A 25,767-nucleotide genomic window follows, 5' to 3' on the forward strand; every position below is an offset into this window, starting at 1 on the left:
GAACTTTTCCTGAAACCACGGACGTTTTTAAGACCCGAGTAAGACCTGAGTAACTTCACCTGCATTTGGACTGAAGGGACTACGTCAAAATTAAGTTCCTCTTCTATAGTTTCCACCCCCCAAAAAAAATCCCTTCTCTGGTAGTAGTATTTTTTGCCTTGTTAGATGCAATGACAATACTAAAAGACTATTTGGGACTATTTGGTGCTGGAGAATGCAAATGTAGATTGTGTTTGATCCTGCACTGCTCTACTTTATGTTTCAATGTCTTTTATTTTTATCAAGGCAACTGCTGTTCCCAGGACATGGGTGTCCACTGACCACCTGTCCATTGTTTGGTAAAAGACATGACATTATGTTTTGGTAGACTATGCATTTATCCCGAACCATATTTAAATATTATTCAGGTTATTCATATGCTGTGTGTATGTCTTTGTCTTGCAGGTGCAAAGAGCTGGTTCTTGCTACTGTCAGGGCATTCTTCGACCTCATTGATCCTGAAACCAAACAGGTCGGAACAATCACACCTTAATGAACTTTTTTTTTTTTTTTAATTAATCTTTTTGTGAAAAATGTTATACGAAGAAATATAGAGGGGGTGTCGTCCTAGAACAAAGAAGTTATTTTTGCAGAGACTAGTGGGAGTTTTACAACCATCAAATAATCAAAGCCCGTGAAATGTTTAATCTCTGATAAGCATTCATTCCAAGCACATGTAACCTGTTTCCAAGATAATCAGTGTGTTTTTATTAGTTCACAGAAAACCCGGAGAAGAAAATGGCTGTACTAAACCATCACTTCATCAGACATCCTGTCAGGATGTTGGGAGAAACTCAAGACACCTCCATCTCCATCTTAGGTTAGAGAGAAACAATTTACCAACAAGAGGCTGGGATAAACGGATGCAGTTTGTTTGTTTGTTTATGGCACTATCCTGTTCATGTTCTTTTAAACGATCATTGAGCCATATATTTACATGTCTTTCATATTTTTGTGTTGTATTCTTAAAATATTTGGAGGTTTCACTAACTTTTTAAAGCACAGTGAACTTCAGTTTTAACTGAGTGACACTACTTAAGAATCACTCATATTTTATTACATATTGTTATGTTCTTTCCCTTCATCTTTGTTTTTCTAGATTTTCCTGAAGTGTGGAGTGAAGTAAACACACTGCGTCTGGCTTACAGCACACCGAAGGTACCAAACTTTGTACCAAAATAATCAATGAACTCCTTACATACAGCGGAATGAATTCTAATCGTTGAGGACTGCACCAGAGATTTTCAGCCAGATACATTTTTCTATTCATTGCTTTACCATAGCCTTTTTACTGAAGCAAATTGTAAAATTTCTCTCTATCATCTCATACAAATAAATGCAGTCATTCTGACTAATGTCTAGCCTAGTTGTTTGAATAATGATCTACAGACAGAAAAAAAATGTACCAGTTGTCGTCAGTGTCGCTCTTTGTCTACAGGAAGGACAGGTCAAATATTTCCTGTTTGCCCTGTCGAGTCGCAGGAAAGCCTACAGCCATTTTTACTGTCGGAGCAACAATCTGGTGAGTTTTCACCACTGTTATGTTGTCATCCCTTTGGTTTTGGGCTACAACCTTTGCGATGGTCCATCTCGCTTAGCTGGTTTCAGACTTCTGAATCATCACTCACATCGTTAATTTGTTCAGTGATCTATATATTTGCGTACAGTGGCTTCAGAAAGTATGCAGACCCCTTCACTTTTTGCACACTTTATTGTGTTTGAAGATTTAATTTTAAATGGATAAATTGCCATTTTTGCCCATCAGTCTACACTCCATAATGACAAAATCAGAACATGTTTTTAGAAATTTCTGCAAATGTATTAAAAATCAAAAACTCCATATCATTTATTAGTCAGGTATTCAGACGCTTTGTTTCTGACACTCCAAATTGTTTTCAGGTGCATCCTCTTTGCTTAAATTATCCTTGAGATGTGTCTAGAACCTGACTGGACTCCACCTGTGGCAAACTGAATTGACTGGACATGGTTTACAAAAGGCACACAGCTGTGTATATAAGGTCCTGCAATTCACACTGCATGTAGGGACAAAAACCAAGCCATGAAGTGCAAGGAACTCTCTGCACTTAAAACTGTAGTGAGGCATCAGGTATGAAACCATTTCTAAAGCTTTGAGTGTTACCAGCAGCACAGTGGCCTCAATAATTGTGAAATGGAAGAAGTCTGGAACCACCAGGACTCTTCCCAGAGCTGACCGCCCAGCCAAACTGAGTAACTGGGAAAGAAGAGCCTTGTTTAGGGAGGTGACCAAGAACCTAACTGTCACTCTAACAGAGCTTCAGAAGCCCTCTGCAGAGATGGGGAACCTGCCAGAGGGACGACCATCTCAGCAGCACTCCATCAATCAGACCTTAATGGTGTGAGGAAAATGATTCTCTGGTCTGATGAGACAAAAATTGAACTCTTTGGGCAGAACTCCAATCACTATGACTGTTGAACACCAGGCACTGCTCATCACCTGGCTAATACCATTTTCTACGGTGATTTATGGTGGTGGCAGCATCATGATATGGGGGCTTCTCAGTGGCAGGGACAGGGAGACTTGTCAGAATTGAGTGATTGAATGCAACCAAATATTGAGAGGTCCTTGAAGAAAACCTGCTCCAGAGTGCAGGCGACCTGAGAACGAGGTGACGGTTCACCATCACGCACAGACAAGTCTCTGACTGTCCTTGAGTGGCCCAGCCAAAGCCCAGAGAGGATCTGTCAGGAAAACTGCCCAAATCCAGGTTTGCAAAGCTTTCTAGAGAGTTACCCAAGAAGACTTGAAGCTGTAATTGCTGCCAAAGGAGCTTCTAAAAAGCACTGAATTAAGGGTCAGAATATTTTTGTAAATGAGCTATTTCAGTTTTTGATTTTTAATACATTCGCAAAAATTTCTAAACATTTCCACTTTTTCATGATTGATTTTTGAGTGTTGACTGATGGACAAAAATGACAGTTTTTTCCATCTAAAATTAAGTGTACAGCACAAAGTACAAAAAGTGATGGGGTCTTAATACTTTCTGAAGCCTGTGTGTGTGTGTGTGTGTGTGTGTGTGTGTGTGTGTGTGTGTGTGTGTGTGTGTGTGTGTGTGTGTGTGTGTGTGTAATATATTATTTATATATATTATATGATTTAATTAATTAATTATTTAAAATTAAATGTTGGTTCAGTCTGAATAACAGGCTACCATTTTTCTGTTTTAAGATTAAAGTGGAAAAAGTCACACATTCAGTGAAGTAGAAACCAGAGTAATTTGTGTACATTTTCCAAAATTCTAGGATTAAATTATGTTTTTTTTTAAAAGCACTATTTGTGAATATGCCAGACAAGTCCAGACTACAGGCAATTCACAAAGCAAAAATAGGTTGGTTAAATTTAAAGTAAGGTATGTGTGCACAAGCATATGCTTGGTCCTGTATGACTGGAATATGTAGTTCTTGTCTGTTAACGTACAAGAAACCTGCACTAAAACGCAAGGTCATCCAACAATTTGTGGAAGAAAAATGTGATTCTGACATGTTGTCCAACAGGAGATGACAAGCTGGGTGTATGGTTGCGTGCACAAGAACGGTTCTTCATGGTAAGAATATGATTGTAGAGTATCTCCCGCCCACCACATAATGTCTTCAATCAATATTTTAATGTTTTCAATGTTGTGGTTTTTCTGCAGTCATCACTGAGAAAATGCCACTTCTTTTGTTATGTTTGATGTATGTATTTCCCCTGCGCTTCATTCGTGTTCTTTGAATTTTCCAGTGTGCATGCTGTAGATCTGTCTATGGGAACTGAGCTCCTGCCACCATACAAGGTAATTATCCTGTAGAGTCTCTGTCCAGTCCAGTCTGATGTGCTGTTGGTTTCTCCTAACTGTCTGTTATCCTCCTCAGGTCCTGATTCTGAGTCTCAGCGACTTGTCTACAGTTACTCATCTAGTTGTTTCAGCTTCCAACCTCAATGGCAGACAGGTACTTGAAACAAAATGAGAACTCACTACTCTCTGGATGAACTCTCTGTCTCGCTCTCTGTCCTGTCTCTCTATTTGACTGGGCTGCTGTGAGGGAAGAAACAGTAACAAAATGTAGGAATCTACAGCCATGCTAGCAGCTCTGTGAGGCTGTACTGAGGCACAGTGGTGCTTTGAGCTACATGCTAACTTCAGCCTGCTAACATGCTCACATTGACAATACTAACATGTTTAGCAGGTAATGTTTTTACTAATTATGATCCTACTCCACAATCTTAATTAAGCATGTTAGCATTCGGCAAAGCATGTACCTAGCAAAGTACAGCTGAGGCTGATGGGAATGTCCTTAGTTTTTCAGTTATTTGGTCATAAACACACGTCACCAAAGAACTGATGATTGCACTCGAACAGTCAGGGGATCATCAGAATTATTACATTTCATTCTGAGGGCAGCATGAAAGTTTAACTTCAAAAGCAAAATGTCAACCTCATGGTGGTGCTAGAGAAAAAAATCAGGGGATCACTGGAAACCATGAATGTTTGTACAAAATTTGGTGTCATCAGTCACAGCCAGTCGTAGAATAAGTGGAATCAAAGAACTGAAAAAAAGAGTCAACATGGCAAATGTGGCCAGAAAAAACAGACAGTCAAAGAAGCAGAAACAGAAGAAGTTACCCAAACTTTCAATAATCATTAACGTTAATTTATACAAATGACAGCACAAAGTTTGTCCGTTCCACAGTTTACGGTGGAGTGCGAGTGGCAGAGACAAGAATCTCAGACTCTGTCTGTCCCAGTGCCACATGTTCTGTCCTTCGGTGAGTTGTCCTGCTGGTGACGCTGATTCTCAAACCTGAAGTGAAAAGAGACGCATTCCTTCTAAGTAACTGTTGGGTTTGCAGGTTTGACTGTCAGCGATGTCACAGTCAACTCCTCTGGACTTCTTCACACCATTGAGCTGCAACACTTTCACCAGGTAACATTCATTGCTTTATTTGCTGCTAGCTAGACTCAGTATCCCCCTTCCTACTGTCTCACTAAATTTTGAACACCTCTGTGACTTTAGGTCTATCAGGCTTTCAGAATTAATGTTGCAAGCCAGTGCAAAGTACATAAAGGTAAGTTTGTTTTTTGTATATACACAGGCAGACACATGTGCACATGCTGAAATTTGATATAATTACTGTATTTCTGTCTGCAGATCGATTGCCCAATGTGTACAGAATAATGGTACCGTGGTTTAGAGAGGACTCTTTAACCACAGTCAGGTTAGTTATCGTCTCCCGGCTGTTGTTTCTTTTTCTTGTAGATTTACACGACCTGTTCACTGTTTCTGTTATGACTTGGTGTGGTCTGTTCACCAGTGTCCCCTCAGCTACTGAGATCTCAGGGATGCTCCATACAAGTCGTCCAGACAACACCTCAGACGTCTTCCTTCAGCTCCACACTGCCCCCAACTGCCAGTATAAGGTACTACTCTTAGCTACTACTCTTAACTGCAGCCTCTGTCTTTCACAGACATCCTGATGACAATTTATCATGTAAAACATTGTTTTTATCATTAATATGGATATGTTAAACAAATTATGTGTACCTTCTGGTTCAGGTGTCGATAAGGGCCTCCTTACCCAGGGTGCTGGGACAGGTACGACACCTTTCTTGTGTTTGTTTTGGTGACATAGCAGATATCTTTTGATGGTGTCGAGACATTTTAAATCATCGCTGCTTGAACATTTTAGACCATCTTAAACCTTTTTTAAACAAAAATGTTAACTATACATATATGTGTTGTTCTTCATGAACAAACGGTGATTCGGATGTGATTAAAGCCCAGGTCTGATCTCCTCTCTCTTATCTGACAGATACTGAGGTTCTGTGGTCCTATGGTGCCAGTGTACACAGCTGTAACCCTCCTCCTGGCCTGTGGGGGGCAGCTGTCCTCCATCCTCAAGACAAGGCGAACTCTGGGCATGAGCCAGGTGGTGGGCAAAGGCCTGCAACCTCATAAAGTCATCCTGCCTGTTTATATTCTGCACATCTTACGTAGGTGGGCATTGGAAGTCTAATGGTGAAATTGAGTGTGAGAGTTTATTCTTCACCTTGGAAATAGAAGTTTGACAACTCTCACCAGCTTTTTCCAGAGCTTTCAGTCACATCCCTCAGCCTTCAGACTTTAATAGGCATGTTGTATGGTAATACCTGAATATTCCCATATGTTTTTTACTAATCCTTCTGTTCCTCCTTCCCCTCAGCTGTAGCTGGTTTCAAGAGGTCTGCTCCATTCTTTGCCTCCCCCCTATGGATGCCCTCCCCCCAACCTTCCCTGATGCAACGTTTCACGAAGGCGTGGTACCAGTTGAAGAATGGCCCCACCTGCTGTCCCCTCTGCTTTACATTTTGGGGGCAGCTGTGGCATACTGGGGGAGCACAATGCTGTGTCTCATCATGCGACTGATCTCATTAATATTAGCTCCATTACACAGGTACGGTTGGACATTTAAACATTGATGTATGTTATGTGAAACTGTAATTGGATGGTCCTTAGGCTTGATTAAAATATTAGCACATCTAAATTGAAATTGCATCCGTTCTTCTTTAAACATCTTTTTCTGACTTTTTTTTTTCTTTTTATATGCAGACCTTCTGTCTCCAGAGATTGTGGCACCCTGCGACTGCAGACCCAGCTACTCATCACTCTCTGTCTGACTGTTATGGGTGGGACGTCCTGTGGAGCACTGTCGATCTTTGCCGCCTTTCTGCTCCACCTTTATAGGGTGATTTTTTTTTTTTTTTTTAAAGACGTGATGAAATTAGAAAAAAAGGCCTTTTCAGCAGTGTTTTTGCACAGTAGCATCAATAATTAAATCAGTGTAAATACAGTATTGACTCTTTTTATCCCTTGTTGTCTCAAGGTGCTCAATAGGTAAAGCACGGACTGCCATTGTTAAGTGTTGATTGTACAAGCTAACAATGTGCTGACTGTAGTAGTTTTAAAGCATTTATGCGTTCCCTCTGTTACACGATTCACCCACCAAAATATTGTAAGCAGACAATTTCTACTGATTATGTTGCTTGTTCTTTTTTTTACATTGAATGCTCAGGTACTAAGGCTACAGATGACAGAACGGTCTTTGAGTCACATGCTGAATCTGGTAAGATTTTCAATTTGAACTGTTTTGTTGCAATCACACCACCGGCAACCTGATAAACCAGCACGTGAGGGTCACATGAGCAGTGATTGGTATTGTGGGTGCTAGCGGTGTGAATGCAGAGCCATGGTTCAGAATCTCACAGAACATTTAACAGAATACATACAAAACGTATTTGTATCCTTGTTGAATTACACTTGGAAATCTTTCAATTCTTCCACAATCTTTCTAGGCACCCCGGAAGCACAAAGAAGCTGAGAATGGCACAGTCGATGCTAAGTGCTTGAACAGATCTAAAGAATGTAATGGCTACCCCCTGCTCTCTGAGTGTGCTCTACAGGAGGTGAGGGATGACCTACAGCTCCACCTCTGCCTATCGGCGATCTTCACGCTGCCTGTCATGCTCAGTGCACCTTCACTCATCCACTGGATCCGCAACCTGAGGTACAGTAGTAGCATGCCATGAATGGAGTGTGTGAGAGACAATAAAATCTGCTGAAGTGCCTTTGAGCAAGACACTAAAGGCTGTCTTTATTAGGAAGTAGGTTAATTATTACCCCATATATAACAAAAATGCTAATTAGTGCCACATATTTATTTATAAATGCTAATTACTACGTTCACAGGACAAAAGTAGAACGGCCACAGCAGTCTCCAGCACCTGATTCATCAGGACCACTAATGCAAATTAAGTCCCTTGCAATTTCCAGTTAAACTACCTGAGGTGTACTCATTATCCCACATCCCACATTTTATGTATGCAGCTCCATGCATGCATCCTTAAAATGTTTGTAAATAGAGCTGTTGAGTCTTTAGTTGTAGCAGGGATGCTCACGTGTCGCTGAACGTGACCTCTGATTTGATTGTGGACATTCTTAGCAGCCAAAGTGGCACATCACTGTTACAAATGATTGCATTAATTTCAAGTTTACGTAATGGTTATTTATATAGAATATGTGGATGGAATGGCTGAAATTTCACTATATTAGAAGGATTCTTTTTACAGTATCATTTTATCACAAAATGGAATATGACTGCCAATATAAATAAAGTAAAAAGTCAAGTCAATGTTCAGTACAATGGTGAGGTGGTATACAACGTGAATGGCACAAAAGATGGGTGTCTTTGTTTAACCTACGTCGTGATCCTCTACAGATATTCTACCCAGTTGGATCCTGATCCTTGTTGGCCACACATTGTGCCTGTAATTATTATGTACATGCAGCTTATTAACTGCAACACTTCAAAACTCTGCGACAGGTAGGATCACACCATCACCAACGCACACATTCCTTCTGAACGTTGTCATCGTGTAACACTGGAATATACATTTTTTCTTATCTTTTTCAGTAAACTCCTGCCTCTGACTTCCTGCCTCCCTCTGCCCTTGGCCATCACCCTGGTGACCTTCTCTCCTCTTCACCTCTACAGAGTCACCTACATCCTGTTGGCGACACTCCTCCCTCTGGCCTTGTGTTGTCTGCTCTGACGGTATCTGGCTGGTTTCAGTCTTCATCACTACCATAACAAGCCTTTCTCTAAGTTACAGCCTGACTCACCGCAGCTGGTTGAGACTGATTTGTACCGAAAAGACTTGATGTATCAAACTGCCATGGAGCAGAGCCATAGACATACATAGCTTGGGGAACTGCTGCTCAATGTTAGCACTAAAAGCTCCATGGCAATTACACTACGTTTTAAAAAATTAGAAGATGTAAAGGCCTTGGAACATTTGGTGCAAATATGGCTCTGTTGGATTGACCTGAAACCAAGTTTGCCTTACTCTGTATATCTATAGCTCTGCCTTCAAGGAGCAAGAACTCCGCAACCAGTTAAGCTACTGATAATAGAGATTCTCAGAAGGGTGTTACTGTTAAAATGTTTTAAATTTGTTTTTGTTGTTTCTAGTGTCTATAGTGGCATTGCTCACTGTGGCCACCATGCTGTAAACTTTCTCACTGCCTGCTGCTTAGCAATGACTTACAGTGTGTAACTGTCACCTATTGACTGTCGGGGCACCGCCACAAAACCAGTGGCAGTGTCATACAATCATTCCATGAGAAAAATCCAAAGTAATCATGTTAACGTTCTCCCATCATCATTTTTCAAAACACAACAATGACAATGGCAGCAAAATGAAGGTTTGCACTGGAAACGGCTTGAGAACATATGCAGGTTCCACTGTGTCTCTCATTTTTCAGAAGAAGATTATAATCTACTGCATGTTCTCTACAGGGCAGTGGTGTAGCTAATTTTCATAGGAGTGGTCAGACGGAGAACAGTATTCATTTGGGGTGGCACATAAATCTATGTCTTATCTTGTCTTAGTTGTAGTTTATTATAGTTAGTCACACTTTGATTTACTTAGTGTAGGCAATAGTGACTGTTACATGGCTAGGGGCTGATCTAAAAGAAGCACCTAAAATAGTCTTTTAGGCAGAAATAATAGTGACACATTTTCTTATTTGAAAGAAATGAGCCAAGGACTGTTGTGCACGCAACAAAGCTTTGTGTCTCTACTTTACTAATCAAAACTAGTCCATCACAGCCCTCCATGTTTATCTGTTCTCTTGATACATTCAAGATAATCTGCATTTTCAGAGCACAATTAAACAGTCATGATATACGCAATGTCAACCTGCTGCTCTGAGTCTCTCTTTTTAACAGAAATACTGTTCTCACTCTTCAATTCTGATTGTTGCTCATTTGCTGTTCTTGCAAAACTGCTCTCAGTGAAACTCAAAACGTCCTGCACAGATGTTTCAAATTAAAACCTTCTCAGTGGGTCATAATTCCTTTTTTTCCTGTTAGGTTTTTGATGTGAAATATCAGTGCAGGAAGTGTTTAGTTACATTGGCCCAAGCTCAACTTTGGTTGAGAAAATGGCAGGGTAGCAACAAATTAATTAGTGAATGAAAATAATATTTCTGATTTTTAAAAAAAGAAACTTGGTTGCACTGATAGAATTAATGCTGTTTATGTGTATATTATGCTGAATTTACAATCCAAGCACTGCTAAAAACTGTCCCCAGTGGTGCTGTGTCAGTCCAGCAATTGTTTAGCACAAAAGAAGTGACCTGAAAGCGGTGCTAAATGGCGCCGCCCTTTGCTCCGCCTCTGCTTCAATATCATCAAACACAGCTTGCTTCCGATCCAATTGCTCCTGTAAATCTGTGATCTCCTTGCCAGCCTTTTGAATTGCCAGATTAAAAAACAAGCACCTCTGAACAGGGTCGAGCTCACGGAGACATTTTTAACCCACAGTGACTTTCAAAAACAAGCTAACTAGGCGCCGCTCATTTTAGTCTGGCAGGTTACCAGCAAAAGCAGTCGCCTGTTGCACAAAACAAGCAGCTGGCAGAGCTGTATTTTAGAATCTCTAATCTAATTCACCTTCTATGTGGCTGTGTAATATAGGAACAAGCTCAGTTGCATCCTCTAGAAGACCCCTAATGTTACAAGACTCATGGTGCCAACCAATATGTGTATCATGCGTATACTTCTGCACATTACATGTATTTGAGTGACGTAGATACATTGTATACATACAATGTTGATAACCTTTTTAAGAGTTAATCTTTATTTTTAAATATGTGTGTGTGTGTGTGTGTGTGTGTGTGTGTGTGTGTGTTTTCATGTCTTGCCACGCACACCCACACTAAGTGTTTCTCTCTCTATCTCTCACACACACACACACAGACACACACACACACAAGCCTACTCCAATCTGTCATTGTGTGACAAATTATGCTTAACAGACAATTTGCATGTGGGGATGGGACAGATCTCAAATATTCATTGAGTTTTTATGTTATGGACACGCATCCACATGCTTGAACTACAGACAAAGCTAGTCTCCTGGGTTCATACTGACTGTAATTGCTTTGGTTGTTGCTATTTTTATACAATTCGGGCGGAAGGTGTATGTTCTTCTTGGTGACGCTTTGGCCTAGAAAAGTTTAAAAAGCAGACTACTTACGTTGTCTAAGCCTTGGATTTATGTTCAGTAGAAGATTAAGGGATGTGTGCTCAGTATTGCAGCTGATTCATATGGACAGTATGATTCAAGCTTCAAGTAACAGCTTCAAGCTTTTAAAGGAAGATTTTTGAACCTCATAGCGTAACTGGAGTTTGCTTTGCGCTCATGCAGTATCGGGGTTATTAAGGGAATTGGCTTCTATCTCACGGTTACAGTTTATGAAGGTAGGGTTAGCTATCCTAATTGCAGGTGTACAGGTGAATATTTATCAACAAGTAGTCCACTACCTTTTGTCTTTTCTAATCAGTTGAATTAATCTTAACAAAACTGCTGGTCTTTGTGTCCTTTTTGCAAGCTGAAGTCAACTGCACATGGAGCAGTGTAGCAAGTCTTGAAGTTAGAAATGTGACCATTTGAATGTTTGAATAGAAGACGAGGCTGGAGTTGTTCTATATTTTTCTTACTGTCAACAAAACCCACGAAAGGACCAAAACAAACAATCTGTAAGTACATCTCTCAATATTTTCTAACTTCCTTACCCTGTCTGTGGCTCTCAGTCCCAAACCAACTATTTTTTTCTGAGGATGTAAATCATTAAAAGCTGATGGCAAACAGAGTTTCATTTTTAAGAATGGCTCAGTAAGTTCTCAGAACAGCTGGTATGTTCATGGCAATGAAGGAACATGTCACCCAGTGCAACAGTGTTGCTCACTGATGTGCTTCTAATAGTTTTTGAACAATAGATTCCTCACAGACAAATACGATAGATCACACACTGTACTTGTTATGAGGATAAGTTAATTGTTGATGTTGGTTTTTTTGTGGGGTTTGTTGACAGAAAGGAAATGTAGAATATAACTAGACCTTAATGCAAGGTGTTATAAGAAGAGGACATAACAGTTGATAACATGAATCATTTTGGATTTAAATGGAATGAACCAGATTGGAAATTCTGTCACCACAATTGTTTCAAACCATCATGCAAATTGTAGCAATGAAAACTGTTTCCTTTGTGGTGGAGTGTGTTGTGTGTTTTGGGTGTGGTGTGCTGTATTGGCATATGGGCCTAACATTTTTTTGTTTGTTTTTTTGATTTCAGGTTTTGTTGCCTGTGACTTTTTAAGCCATTTAACTTCTGCACTCAGAATGGCACGCCTTTGCCATTAGAGTTTAATGAATCCACGTCATAAATCTGTGTAATATCGGATGATTTTGACTTAAAAAATTGAATGACTAGTGATTTATAAGTAGGTGTTCTGGCATCTCCATGAAGATTTTTTTCTATGACAGCAGTTAGCAGAAACACTTTGGGAAATGATACTAAAAGATCAGGGTTTGGTGTCTCATCTAAGAGTCGAGTTTTTTTATTTTTTTTTATTTTATACCTGTCTGTGTTACAACTGTGTCTTACTGTTAGTGCTTTGTCTCACATCTTCTTGCTGTTGCTCACACTCCCTCCTGCCAGTGAAGCAGCTGCTGTGCCTTTCTGCTTTCTCGTGTATGCAGCAGTGCATCTGTTTCATACCTGCCTGTCAGTTCAAAAGCATTCAGTCCTCCGTAGCAGTGGACTAGCTCAATGATAAAGGCCTATAGTGAATGTAAATGTACTTCACTATTTCTGTGTGAATGTGTTGACTCACAAATATCCTCAACACAGTAGTATGATTTTAAATTTGTATGACTTTATAATTACTAGATACTAAAGATAAGTTCATTAGGGACCAGTCACGCTTGCCCCTCAGGCAAGTATACAATCATACATCAACAAGTTCTGCAAAGACTCCACAGTTGTTCCCAATGTGAATGTACCTGCACTGAATGTCTCTACGTGTGTTTGAATTTTTACAGTACTAGTAGTATAAGTGATCAGCTTCTCTGTGCCCTTGTCTGTTTAGTGCAGTTTTAGTGCTTTGAGATGCACATTGGCTGCCTCGTTGTGAATTGGTGGCATACACTACTTTGCAGAACAAATCAGTAGAGATGAGAATTATGTTTTATATAAATATAATTGTGATTTATATCGGTGTTCACTGTGATAATGTCATTCCAGATGTTCAGATGTACACTTGGGGGTTTTCCTTCCAAACTGAAAAATCCACACTTGGAAAAAAATGATCGTTTTCTCACACAAACTGATGTTTTGGAATATTAGGCATTTAAAAAAAGGCTTTGTGTATTTTTGTCTCTTGTCTAAAATGGAATATCTCAGATTTCAAAGTAAGACAAAAAAATCAGCACATAAAACATGCAGCAAATCTTTGTCATAAAGGTTCCTTGAGTAAGTCCAGAATTAGGTTGAAAACTTTAAAGTTGGTCTGAAATAAATCAGGGAATCAGATTCTCCATTTCATTAACACTCAACCTTAAATACTGCCATTTTAAAAACAGTAAAACAAACCATGGTCCTGTTTTCTCTTGTTATAGAGCAGCTGTGATACATGTGTCTAACGCCATCTAACATAGTTTGAATCCAGACAAAGGAACATTTACAAGGAAGAAGCAAGTGAACACATTATTTCTCTACTTTAATATTGTTGTCAGATATCTCTATTAAAATGGGTGTACAACAAGATTAAGTTGAACAAACATATAATTTATGCAAATCAAGTAAACTATAAGTTGGTAAAATGGCACCATTATTAAAATAACGCCCATCACATCTCATGTTAGTCTTAATTTGACCTGACATTTAAATTATATAATTCAGAACCCTACAATTTCCGAAGCAAAATATTTTAGTTTCAAGTGTCTGTCATGGTGTCTTTACTTTGTGTCAAAAATGACTTGGACAGTTAAGTGTCAGTGACAGTTTTGTAACATCTTAAATGTCAGTCAGTAAATTGATCTTTTTACAAAAGGATGAAGATCTTACTGTCTTGTAACAATATTGTATGCTTGATAGTGGGTGATAACTCTGTTTTTAGTATCTAAACTTTTGCAGCACATACCGTAGGATCCCATCAAACCATCCTGTTGACAAATTTCTGTTTAAATTCCTAATTTATTACAATGTGATTTCTCACTTCTTTTTATGAGCTTACTTTTTTTGTCTCCCAATCTATTTAGCATTTGAATTAAAATCACACTAGGAAAAATGCACTGTGTTCCACTCACTCGGATTGATCACTGTAAACATCCACTTGACAAATGCTGTGCAGCTGCCAAAAACTTAAATTGCTTTTTTTTTGAATAATCAACCATGAAAACAAAGACTAGGCTCTTCGTTCAACTGACTAAAAAAAGCTCTCAGTCAAACCAAAGTCCTTTTTGAATCAAGCTTTGGAGCAAACACAATTTTTTCACAGCGTAAGGTGCTCCTTATTTAGGGAGTTTATTCCAATGTTGAATTGGCAAGTCATAAACATGTTCTGATGTTCTTGCATTAAGGTAAGGTGCAAATGTAGTACAATACCACAGTATGAAACATGGAAACGATATAAAATTCAGTACCAAAGTTGGTCACGGTTAAAAATGTAGCACAACCTGAATGCTCATTGTGTTAATAATCTTAACTGTGGGACAGCTGCGAAAATCTTCTCACGTTGGTTGTTTGTGCTCACTGTCACACGTCTTACCAAGTAATGAAAAATATCTGTGTTTATGTGGCAATATGAAAGTAAACCTCACACTAAATGTTACTACTGTCTGTGCTTTAAAGTCTGGTAAACCTATCAGTGTCCTTTATTTTGCTTCTGCCTAGAGTGACTATAAAACATGTAACCTCCAGCTAGCTGGTCTTAGTTGTGCAGAACTACTTAGTCCTCTGACATTTGCTAATATACTGTTCGAGCTAATTAGGGGCAAGACATGAAAACACAGGCCCTATCACATCTAAGGGATAGTTTCTCTTCATTTCTATTTTCTGGTGAGGCTCTAGTGTGGAAGAGTATTTAATCCTCAGGTTAAAGCATTGTGTCAAAATTGATTGCTTTGATGTTTTTGTATTTCTCACATTTTTATCTGATGTCATTGTAAATGGGCAAACTGTGCAATTTTTGGCACCATTGTTGTTGCAATAAAACTTTAAAAAATAATTGCAGTTTTTTTTTATTTTTTTTAAATTTATTTATTTTGATCCTTCTAGTATGAGTATGAAATCAGCATGCTTTTAAAAGCCACGCACACCCACACTTGGTGTTTCTCACTTGGTTTGGCTGATGGTCAGGTTGATGGTAGGTGGAGCTTCAGTGGGGACTACGTGAGGTCATCAGGAATGACAAAGTTGTAAGTTGTCCCTCCTCTACAGGTTCAAGGAAATTCACCAGAGTGGTGAAGATGTAAATCAAGCACCGAGGCGCCCGCACAGTCCAGAATACGGGCGCGCTTACGCACAATGAGGGAGAACAGCTGTGAAAGTGTACTACGTTGTGTTTGTTTTGTGTGTGTGTGTGTGTGTGTGTGTGTGTGTGTGTGTGTGTGTGTGTGTGTGTGTGTGTATAGCATAGCGGCTTTAATGTAAACTATGGCCTGAAAATGTTTTCACCCTTTCTCAAATTAACCTAAAATTTGACTATAGGATAGATACACTCCTTTTTCCTCAATGTATGTATTCAATAAACACTTCGAAGATTATGTGGCGGGAAACGAAGTCACACCGCCTTTAAACAATGGAAACTTAAATGAAAGCAGGCACGCTTGTGATATTTGGTATGTACAGTGTTTACTTATTTCGGTTTTTCATTTGAACTTTCAAGATATACTTAATATTAACGCGGAATTAAATGATTAAAAAGGACTGCTGCTACTGCCACTTCGGGCACCGGAGCTCAAGCGTACTCCCAAACGGCAAAGAGCTAAAACTGACCAACAATTGGTGAAGTGTTGGAACAGTTTAGGAGGGAGCTTTCTCAGGGAATGACAAACGAAACCAGGGCGAAAATGTAAGTAAAAAGGGTTTAAGTTCAACAAGAAAAGAAAAAAGTCACCAGACGTGATGATATTTATGGCCACGTAATATTAGTTCATTGTTTGCTAACACATTATTAGCCATGTCAATTTAATAAGCTAGGTTAATTTACTGCTGTTAATTTGTCTTATGGTCTTTCTGGAACCTGGTGGTCAAACATGCTGCCTGTAGCTTTAAGCGGGAGCTAAATGCTAAATGCTTTATTCTTGTGAGGTTATGAAAACGTAACTATTTAGCTCGTACGTTGTTTAATTGAGACTGGATAAGATAAGCTCAGCTGCGGACCCGCCACCATTGTCAACCCTGTTCGCACCAACTTTGAACCAGCTAGACACCGTTTTTTTGTTGTTGTTGTTGTTTTTTTTTAATAAATCTACCTCTGTTGGTTGGTCGAGGGAATTTTGGAGTGCTGCTGCACCTCTGCTGAGCGGCCTGCGGGGGGCTCCGTGTCCCTGCCAACACCTGAGTCTGCAGGCTTGCGACGGCAGGAAGCGAGAAGTTACAGCACAACCGAATGAATGTATATGTGCACTTTCCTCGTGGATGCTTTGTGTTTCTACAGGTACCTCGTTTCACACAGGAGAAAAATGCTGAAAATGAATTCCAGGGGCCTTAAGTTATCAAAAGTGCGATAAGGAACGGAAACTACTATCATTAACGCTGTATAGGCTATGTGTTGTTTACAGACATATGTTCATTCGCCTGCATATGTGTACTGGGGCAAGACGGGTGTGTTCAGATCCTTTGAGTAAAAGTAGCAATACTACAATGTAAAAAATACTCAACTGCAGGTAAAAGTCCTACATCCAACATTTTACCTCAGTACGAAGTGTTATCATCAAAGTAGTCTATGCAGAATGGACCCTTTCAGAGTGATGTTAAGGGTATATTACATTATTGGATTCATATAATTGATGTATCAATGCATTTAACATCTTATAGTTGTAGTTGATCCAGATGGAGCTATTTCTAACTACTCTGTACTGTTGAGTTAAATCTCTTACAATATATCACATTGATCATATGTTTTGCATATGAAAGGCTAATCTGCAAATCAGTAACTATACCTCCCAGATTAATGTAGTACAAAGAACATTATTTACCACTATAGCTGAGTAGATTTGAAGTATAAAGTAGGATATAATAAAAAAACAAAACAAGTACAAGCAGGTCTACCTCAAAATTGCACCTAAGTCCAGTAAATGCACTAATTTGATCCATCTGTGCAGTGTAATTGTTCTACAGGTTGATGACATTCAGTGCAGTTTCTCTTTCTCTACGGGACGTGTCTTGAGTCACCGCCCACTATGGCATTTTCCCACATTAATATGCGCTGTGTATATATGTGATCATCAGAAAACCACATCTCAGGATCAATCCTCGGAATAAATCCCTCCGCGCCCCCCAGCAAGGACAGTCACTCCACTGCAAGTAACCGAACATTACACCATCCTCCGGTAAGCTAGGTTTTTCTTTTCTTTTAGACTGACAGCGGTTGCATGCTCTGCCCAGTCAGATTTTGTGCATCTGCCGGGACTGGTGGGAGGACGTCGGCATACTGACTGCAGCGCATTGCAATGCGGGGGGGGGGCTGAGGATGCGATGCATGTATGAGCTGCACGGCTGAAGCCAACAGCAGCAGCAGCCTCACGCACGAACAAAGTACAGGGAGGTGGTGTCGGAGTTCATGCGCACACCTCTACACGCTGCTGCCGAGGAGGGCCGTGGTGTCTCTGCAGCGCCGCAGCTTTTCAGAGGGATACCGTCTCGTTACGTGACTCCGAGCCCAAAGCAGCTCTGGATCTGAGAGGGAGGGAGGGAGTTGGGGTGGGGGTGGGTGGGGTGGGGGGGTAGCGCGGCACCCCGCCCGTCTCGCCTCATTTGGACTGCAGGGATAACGACCTAAACCGTGATATCCCCGCGCAGAAATCACTGAGCAGGTGTTGGTGGAAGCGCTGTCTTCACCAGTACACAGTTTTCCTCCGTCCCGCACCTCTGCGCCAAAGGTAAGCTCTGCCACCCAGTGCGCCGCCAGGAATGGAGAGAGATAGGTGTTCATGGCTTCCAGCGCTGAGGGTAATGATGATGATGATGATGATGATGATGATGCTCAAAACAGCGGGATCTGTCATTAAACAGCCGCTGGGTCATCGTATTCGTATCCTGTCCTGCTCTTGTTGGAATTTAGCCCTGAAGGGCGTAATTGATGGGTTTTTGATTCATGTATGCGTCTTGTGAAAGAGATGCATGGAAAGAAAATGACGTAGGGAATTCCCACAGTAATCCAATAGCGAGCGATGACACCTGCACATTCCGCCAGTGCGGTCCCTATATGGCCTGCTCAGTCATGCGCGCCAAGCGTCCGTGCGCGGTCTCGGCCGCCCACAGATTGATTTGAAATGATTAAACTTGGAGACAAACTGTTATGTAACGTGATTTTTGCTGACGTGATTTTGCAATAAGCGGGGGTTACCTTCACGTCTCTTTTGCTCTGAGATGCTGTGATGCCCAGTAGTCAAGAAAGTGGCCTGTATTCACAATGATATGAGCAGTCATTATTTAGCATGTATCTACACTAAAAGAATTTTGGAGTCATCATTGAGATTGGGTGCAATAATCCAGTCGTATGGGCCTGCACTGCCTTTGCTGAATGCCCTTTTGAGATCTTCCAGTGCATAAATTTCTTATATTTTTATCCACTTTGATCTGCTTTCAGGGTAGGTTTTGGTTCAAATCTGCAGAGCTGCAAACATGCACAGCTTTCTCAAAAATATAATACATGAATAAGATCTGTTGTCTGAGATGAACTGGAACAAGCAGAAATCCAATTTTGCTTTATTTTGCCCCTTCATATAATCACCTGACCAAATTTGACAAGGGGGCAACCTCTGAATATTTGGTTTTGATGCTGTCCTGGTTGTGCACAGAGCCTATTGTGTCAGTTGCAGATGTGTGTGATAACCGACGAGTAAATATACACAAGAAAGTTTTTGAGTAGTGGATGAAGGAATAGAGGGGGAGCAAAAAGTCTTCTCCAGGATGCATCGATGTGAACAAACTGTTTCTGACTGACATCTCCATCACCTTGACTACCTTGGACAACTTACCATGTTATAATTCTTATGAGTACATACATTTCGGTGACATCACATAATTTTCACCAGAGATCCACCCAACTTTTGTCTTTTGAAGACACCTATGTGGGTGTGCAGGGCCCTTTGATAGGCCTTTTTTCACAGTAGACATTTTGAATTGTCATAGCAGGAAAAGGTGTAACCAATAACATTAACAACGACTCTGTTATATTCAAGTGTCCCAGGAGACCATGGCAGAGTGACAGTGAGCCAGCATGAACAATACCAGGACCCTGAATCTCAAGCAGCTAAATGGAATTTAGTCATTTCAGTTTTTACGTCTTTGCTTTTCCTACTATGATGTGTCAAAATGTCTTCTGTGAAAAAGGCCTATAGTTAATGTTGTTGTATTGTTAACATTTGGGTTGGACACCATACCAAACGTTTTCATCTGTCCTGCGACTGCATTCCCACATTCACTGATTACTATGACATATTCCAAGTATTTGCTTAATTCAATCAGGAACCCTGCTATCTATGGGAATGAATGATCTTAAAACTAAACCTGATTCTAAATTTGATCTTAGGTTAAAATTACAGTGCCCACATGGAACATGGGCTGGGTACTGAACCTATACTTTTGTTGATTACCAGCTATAATGCATTTGTTGCAACAAGTATCAAAAACTATCAAGCACTGTAAGCTGGCGTCAGTTAGGATTTGTGGTCTTGTTTGCTAAGACAACGTGCCATTCAACTTCGAGACCTTTTGCTAAATGAAAAACTAAGCATTTGTGGAAAGAAGATGTTTGTATTTTTCAAAATAAGATGGCAAAAAATATTATTGTTTATTTATCGATACAGAAGGTTCATTGAAACATTTCTAACAATACCCAGCCCTTTATGCAACCTTAATTAATCAGAAATTCTATTTCTACAAAGACTGCCATTAGAGTATGAGTTACACTGCTTGCACTTTGTGGAATGAAATGGTCTAGTGTAGTGATGTGGTGAGAAAGTGTTTGATTATCGTAAAACAAAAACGTTGTTAGAGACTGTATAGGCTGTAAAGCGTTTGTAAGAAACTTAATTAGCTAATGAGTCAGGAGTTACAACAGGAGAGGGACATAAAGGTTGTGTCCCCCTGCAGTGATGTCACTAAGTGCCTCACTGCTTTATGTATAGGTTATCATCAATCCATCATTAACCCCTTAACATCCAGTATACTCCTTTTGTTTACTCTTAAGTGGCTTTAACATTGTTCAAAAGACCTTATACAACACTATCTTGACAATATAGTATATTGTTGTGTATCAGTGTGTACTTGCTCTTCATTGAAGTTATATGATGTTTACATTGAGTGAGTATTGTTTTTTATGGCTTTACCTTTCCATCGAATAGAACTATTCTAAATATTTCTGGTGTATCTTTTGATACACATTTCCCCAAAATTCAGTGTGACATATTTGGTATTTTTGGAAACTTTGCGGTTTCCACTTAAATTTAAAATATAGTTATGTGGGTTTGAACAAAGCTCACTGGCTGCACAACCTGAATTTGTAATGACTGACCCCAATGAGTGTCATTGCTCTAGATAGAACTGATTCTTGAATATGGGTTGAAGAAAAGAAAAAAAGTATAGTCTGTTCAGCAGCTCAGCTTCCCCTAGCAGATCCATCAGTACACCTTTGCATAGTATATGTCTGTATACAGTCCTCATGCCATTCATAGATTGCTGTACAACACATTTTCCCATTTACAGAAAGGTTAGCATTCTAAACTTGGAGAGGGCCATTTCAGTAAGTCTTCCAGCTTAAATACCATTTTCAACTTGCCAAGGCCTGTCACAGAGGGATACCTCCTGAGGAGTGACTCATCCCAGACATGTACTCTCAGGGCGATGTGTTTAAAGAAATAGCCTGTGCGGGACAGAGCTGCACTTCTCCTGGGAAGTGGGAACACTGGAAGCAACGCTTGTGTTCTCTCAGAATGACTCACAAAGCTGCATCACCAAGTTAGACCTCACTGCAGTGAGTTGTAGTCAGGTGAACCGCTTAGTCTTCATCCCCCTTTAGGTTCACTTGGAGCTCAGCGAAGAGGTAGTTTTGTGTGTATTTGTGTAGAGAATGTATTTCCATCTTCTTAGTCAGAAAAACTGTTTTCGTAAGCATGGATAAGGGTGTTTGTTTCTGGCTTTGTCAAGTGGCAATTCATTTGTTTTACTATGTAAAGCTTATTTTTTGCTGGTTTTCTGTGTTTTGTTCTTAACTTTATAAGTCAGTGAGGCACAATAAGACCTCAGTGCCACTGTGGATGTGTGCCAGCTCCCCAAGGTGCCCGTTCTGTCAGGCTGTAAAGTGCTGCAGTCACCTCCACAGGGGCACAGAGGGGTCCCTCTGCTGACACCAACACATGCACAGACACACACACACACACACATAGGCACACAGGCTGAGAGAGAGAATGAGTGAGTGAAGAAGGAATCCCTTTACTGACATCACACCATCTATATCTCACAACACATATCCAGTTGGCAAAAACGCAGGAGCTGAAACTAGTGATTATTTTAATTATTAATTAATCTCTCGGTTTTTTTTAATTTCATTAATTGTTCAATATATAAAATGTCAGAGATTAATGAAATATGACCATCACAATAGCATAGAGCCCAACAAGAGGACTACAAAAAGCCTGTTTTGTCAAACTGTTCAAAAGCCAAAGGTATTCTTAGCTGTAAAAAGTTAGGATCAGGATCATCAAATGTTTGAAATTTTTGCTTCATAAAATACCTTAAATCGCTAGTTCCTAACTTCTGGGGTTCTAAACCCTCAAAACAGAGCAAGGTATTTTCAACTGGAGATTAAGGACAGGACAGTGTATGTGGGACTGAGTCAAAATAAACTAGTGTGTGTGTTCCTGGTAATGAAGGAACATGTTACCGTTTGCAGCAGTGTGGCTCACTGATGTGTTTTTAATAGTTTTGGACAACAACAGAGCTCTATGGTGCAGAGGAATAAAATATATATGTTGGATACACAAACAATAGTTGTTAGAAGGATGAATTATCAAAATTGTTTATTTTCCGTTGATCAATTTGAGACTAACTAATTGAACACTCCGAAACACAAACAAACACAAGCACATTTAGTGATTTATGAAAAGAATTTGCCACAGCAGTAAATACTGGACAGTATTTGCAAACTAAGATTTTCAACATGTGTGTTTGTCTGTGTGTGCACAGAGAAGAGCTGTGCAGGTGCCTGTGATTGTGCGGATTCAATATGTCTTCTTGGCATGAGGAGTGTAAGGGGAAGTGTACAGCCATATTATTACAATGATGTCTGTGTGTCATGACCATCACATGGGACACTAGACAAGACGGACTTTCTCAGCCTCTGCATTCATAAAAACAAACCTGTCATAAAGAATGGCATAATTGTAAATCTCAAATACTTTGAAATCCTTTCAGACATCGAGTTCTAGGAATGATCTCCTGAGAAATGCTTTTTAACAAGATATAAGAAAACAACAATCCAGCATATTCTGCCATGCTCGTTCAGATCTTCTGCTGCAGATGTGTTTCTTTTTTGTATTCTCTGTCCAGTGGGGCAGTGTACAAAGTATTTGATGCCTGATAACAGAACAGTACTCAAATGACAGCATCCCTGAGACTGGTTAGAATTAGAAAGGCATTTTCCTTTTTGGGTACTTATATAATACCTTGTTTATCTATGTCAGTTTCCTGAGAATCAATCACTAATCCCACATCAGGTCAAAGCTGTGCAGAGCAGTTGAATTGGGATTATAATGAGATATGGGGGTATTTTAGAAGAAACAGGACTGGACTGAGTCCAGATTGTTCAGTGCCCCTTCCTCAGGTCATGTTTTGGTCTGCGCTTTTTGTAGCTGGTAGACTTCTCGCCCCTTCTGTTTTGAGTGGAACGGGTGCAGCCATGGCATCTCCTACTCCACATCAGGGTTAGACAATGCCTGGCAAACGTGGGGGGGCTACTTGGACCACAAGAACAGTTACATAACAACTGAGCAGTTATATATACACTTATTTTTGTTTCTTCTTCAACTGAGTAAGCTCCTGCTTGTTTATGGAAATGGCCCCACCCTGCTATATGACTGTGTATGAGGCCATGTGAACACGTGAACAGGATTTACGTATTCCTGCATCTGTGATGAAGGTTTTATTCTGTCATAAATCCCTGTATGCTGTGTGTCTGTGTGTGCGTGTGTGTATTTGTACTTCTATCTTTGTGAGGACTAGTTTGAGTTATATACCTAATGGGGTGAGGACATTTTGGGAAAGGGAGGACACTTTGTCTGGTCCTCACACCTTCAAATGGCTGTTTTAGGGTTAAGACGTGGTTTTTTGGGTTCGGATTAGAATTAGGGTTAGGGTAAGGGATGGGGTTAGGCATTTGTTTGTGTTGATTGAGGTTAGGGTAACGGGCTAGGGAATGCATTTTGTCAGTGAGTCTCCTCACAAAAATAGAAATACATAGTAATAGAAGTGTGCGTGCGTACGTGTGTGCGTGCGTGTGTTTGTGTGTTGGAGCCACTCTCTGGTAATCCTGTCAAGTCAGGGACGTCCAAGCTTTCCTCACTTCAAATGCAGCAGATCTTATTCCAATATCAAGCCTGAGCTATCCAGAAACACAACCAATCCTTATGGATCAGCACAGAGGCCAGTTAATCATTTTTGTTCAGTCAGTTCAAAATGCAAAGTGAATTGATTCAGATGCTTAGGAGCCGTATGCACAGTATAGTAGACAATTTTTTGTAAAAGTTACAACATAATTTCATGAAGTGTCTGCATCAATTTGTCTGTGCCTGGCCCATGTATAATACTTGATGTAGATGTTTAATATGCTGGTTTCAACAGAGAAGTGTGCTAGGTCTAATGACTATTCTGACACTGTATGTCTGTATTGTATTGAATGAAGTCTAAGCCTTGATATATAAATGATATATTTTGTCCCAAAATGAAGTTGAGAATATACCATCAGGCGGCCAAAAGACTTGAAATAAGATGTTTTTGTCTGGAAACATCAGAGATTTAAATAAGTGTTAAAGCATATTGGAAGTCCTCTCATAGTTCTGTCCCTTGTATCGAGCTACACATGACCCCAGATAGGGTAAAATTACTTATAAATACAAGGCAAGTTATGTTTACTTGAATTAAGTCAAACAGCCGTGCATACGCAGATAATCCAATCCATACTCAAAAGAAGTCAGACTAGATTTTACATCTAAATAAAAGATTATCCCACTTACTATAGAAGACATCCACAAAAGCAATTGCTTGTGGTTTTTGCCAACTGTATTTAAATCAGATTCAGTCTTGACACTTTGATAGATGATGCAGAGGAAGTTGTTAGTTGGTGCAGCAGAGGAAAGGCAGAGAGCATATTGAAGTAAAGTGCCAAACTACACATTAAATCAGATGTTGAGGTGTACCTCCCTAGGGGGAACGAATGGAGAGACCTAAGGCAAAGATACTATGTGAGGTGAAAGAGACAGGTGCACAGGAGTTTAGTTATTGTAGTTTGGCTTGCTCACCAACACATTCAACAGTTGATGCAGCAGTGGTTTTGACACACAATTCATGGAGCCAGTTGAGATACTTAAAACCCTTAGCATATGATTGCCACAGTTTGCATCAAAAATGGCAAATGGCACATAGAAAGAGTCATAACTCAGTCAAATTTTTTTTCTACCTTTGAACAGAGCCAAGCAAGCTGTTTTACCTGTTTCCAGTCTTTATGCTAAGCTAAGCTAATGACTCCTGGTGTTAGCTACGTATTCTCAATGCTGATATTAGAGTGAGCTTGTCACCTGACTTGGGGCAAGAAAACGAATAAGCATATTTCCAAAATGTCAAATTGTTCCTGTAATATCAAACTATGAGAACAAGAACTGTTAGTGACAGTTATGTCGTTTGAACTGGAGTGACATCTAGGTTGTGGGTTTTCAGTTTTACTTATTTCATTGCAAAAACTTTACAATCCAAACTTTTTTTTATTAAATACAGTGACATAGCATGCAAGCCACATACTAAGGCCTGCAGAGGTGGCAATGGTTTCACTGAACAGCTCAGCTTTTGAGATGTATACCCACTTAAAATGCCAAAGAAATCAGGGCTTAGCTCAAACTACAGCCCACACACTTTTCCAGTGATTGCACGGGGCACGTATTAGCTGAATATTATCAAACCTTTCTCCTTTGGATAAAAAAAAACAGCCTCTCAGCTCATTTAAAACCAGCTGCCCCTAGTTAGATTCTGAAGTCATATGCCATCCTTCCTTTAAACAACATGGCTCTCCCCAGACAGTTCCCAGACTGGCATTTTTTGATTGAAAAACTTCCTGGGAGGCAGATACAGCTGCCTGTCTCCCTTCTGTTTTAACTGAGGCAGCCTATACTGACAGAAACTACTGAAACCTAATTGCAGAGATGTGTTCGTCTGTGTGTGTGTTAGGGTTATTAGGATGATTTATACATTTCTTTTTCCAACACTCTCATAGAGATAATGGATTTCAAATGAGATGTTTTCAGTTTACTCTTCTCCACAGGGGGTAGGTCTGTTTGTACCAGCAAGAAGAACATATAGACCTTCATTAAGTGTTTCATAAATAATTCA

The 25,767-nt window shown here is 39.9% G+C and overlaps 2 protein-coding genes across 2 annotated transcripts in view; both read left to right on the plus strand.

Annotated features, from left to right (window-relative positions):
- pgap1 (post-GPI attachment to proteins inositol deacylase 1) overlaps nucleotides 1-15,143 on the plus strand; it is a 21,730-nt gene extending 6,587 nt beyond the window's left edge. The window contains exons 6-26 of the mRNA XM_040147525.1: nucleotides 286-338; nucleotides 445-511; nucleotides 754-859; nucleotides 1,139-1,197; nucleotides 1,478-1,561; nucleotides 3,574-3,623; nucleotides 3,800-3,851; nucleotides 3,931-4,008; nucleotides 4,750-4,825; nucleotides 4,910-4,983; nucleotides 5,074-5,125; nucleotides 5,209-5,275; nucleotides 5,372-5,477; nucleotides 5,614-5,652; nucleotides 5,870-6,054; nucleotides 6,260-6,490; nucleotides 6,646-6,781; nucleotides 7,109-7,159; nucleotides 7,389-7,600; nucleotides 8,312-8,416; nucleotides 8,507-15,143. Of these exons, the coding sequence (XP_040003459.1) occupies nucleotides 286-338; nucleotides 445-511; nucleotides 754-859; nucleotides 1,139-1,197; nucleotides 1,478-1,561; nucleotides 3,574-3,623; nucleotides 3,800-3,851; nucleotides 3,931-4,008; nucleotides 4,750-4,825; nucleotides 4,910-4,983; nucleotides 5,074-5,125; nucleotides 5,209-5,275; nucleotides 5,372-5,477; nucleotides 5,614-5,652; nucleotides 5,870-6,054; nucleotides 6,260-6,490; nucleotides 6,646-6,781; nucleotides 7,109-7,159; nucleotides 7,389-7,600; nucleotides 8,312-8,416; nucleotides 8,507-8,645 (2,022 nt within the window). The 3' untranslated portion in view covers nucleotides 8,646-15,143. The remainder of the gene's footprint in view (nucleotides 1-285; nucleotides 339-444; nucleotides 512-753; nucleotides 860-1,138; nucleotides 1,198-1,477; nucleotides 1,562-3,573; nucleotides 3,624-3,799; nucleotides 3,852-3,930; nucleotides 4,009-4,749; nucleotides 4,826-4,909; nucleotides 4,984-5,073; nucleotides 5,126-5,208; nucleotides 5,276-5,371; nucleotides 5,478-5,613; nucleotides 5,653-5,869; nucleotides 6,055-6,259; nucleotides 6,491-6,645; nucleotides 6,782-7,108; nucleotides 7,160-7,388; nucleotides 7,601-8,311; nucleotides 8,417-8,506) is intronic.
- A 680-nt stretch (nucleotides 15,144-15,823) lies between these two features.
- Nucleotides 15,824-25,767, plus strand: part of hecw2a (HECT, C2 and WW domain containing E3 ubiquitin protein ligase 2a) — a 42,943-nt gene continuing 32,999 nt past the window's right edge. The window contains exon 1 of the mRNA XM_040149386.1: nucleotides 15,824-16,015. The gene's annotated coding sequence lies outside the window, so the exon portion shown is untranslated. The remainder of the gene's footprint in view (nucleotides 16,016-25,767) is intronic.

This window comes from Xiphias gladius, chromosome 16 (genome assembly GCF_016859285.1).
Source record: "Xiphias gladius isolate SHS-SW01 ecotype Sanya breed wild chromosome 16, ASM1685928v1, whole genome shotgun sequence".
Classification (NCBI taxonomy): domain Eukaryota; kingdom Metazoa; phylum Chordata; class Actinopteri; order Istiophoriformes; family Xiphiidae; genus Xiphias; species Xiphias gladius.